Raw genomic sequence first — 251 nt, 5'->3', positions numbered from 1 at the left:
CTCCTCTTCAAACGCAGAGGGGGAGAGGCGGGGGGGCTGCGAAGCTCGGCGCCGGCGATAATTCAGGTCCCCACCTTCTCCGTCCTGTCCCCGGGGTGCTGCTGCAGGGAAAACGTTTGGGAAAACAGCTGGGATAACCGTAACTGGCTTGTCTCATGTTTCTTTTCCAGCTGTTCCTGTATAATCACATCGGCCAGAACGGCATTGGCACGTCAATAGGTGAGGAACTCCTCGGCGCAACCGGGCCCCGT

General features: G+C 59.0%; 1 protein-coding gene across 1 annotated transcript in view; it reads left to right on the top strand.

Moving 5' to 3' along the window:
* The window catches only part of SLC37A2 (solute carrier family 37 (glucose-6-phosphate transporter), member 2), a gene marked incomplete at its 5' end in the record, with an annotated part of 5,651 nt that overhangs the window by 4,067 nt on the left and 1,333 nt on the right, over positions 1-251 (top strand). The window contains one exon of the mRNA XM_009866399.1: positions 171-219. Within this exon, the coding sequence (XP_009864701.1) occupies positions 171-219 (49 nt within the window). The remainder of the gene's footprint in view (positions 1-170; positions 220-251) is intronic.

Source organism: Apaloderma vittatum, unplaced genomic scaffold (assembly GCF_000703405.1).
Source record: "Apaloderma vittatum isolate BGI_N311 unplaced genomic scaffold, ASM70340v1 scaffold32943, whole genome shotgun sequence".
NCBI lineage: Eukaryota > Metazoa > Chordata > Aves > Trogoniformes > Trogonidae > Apaloderma > Apaloderma vittatum.
This window is presented reverse-complemented; position numbering and strand designations above follow the sequence as displayed.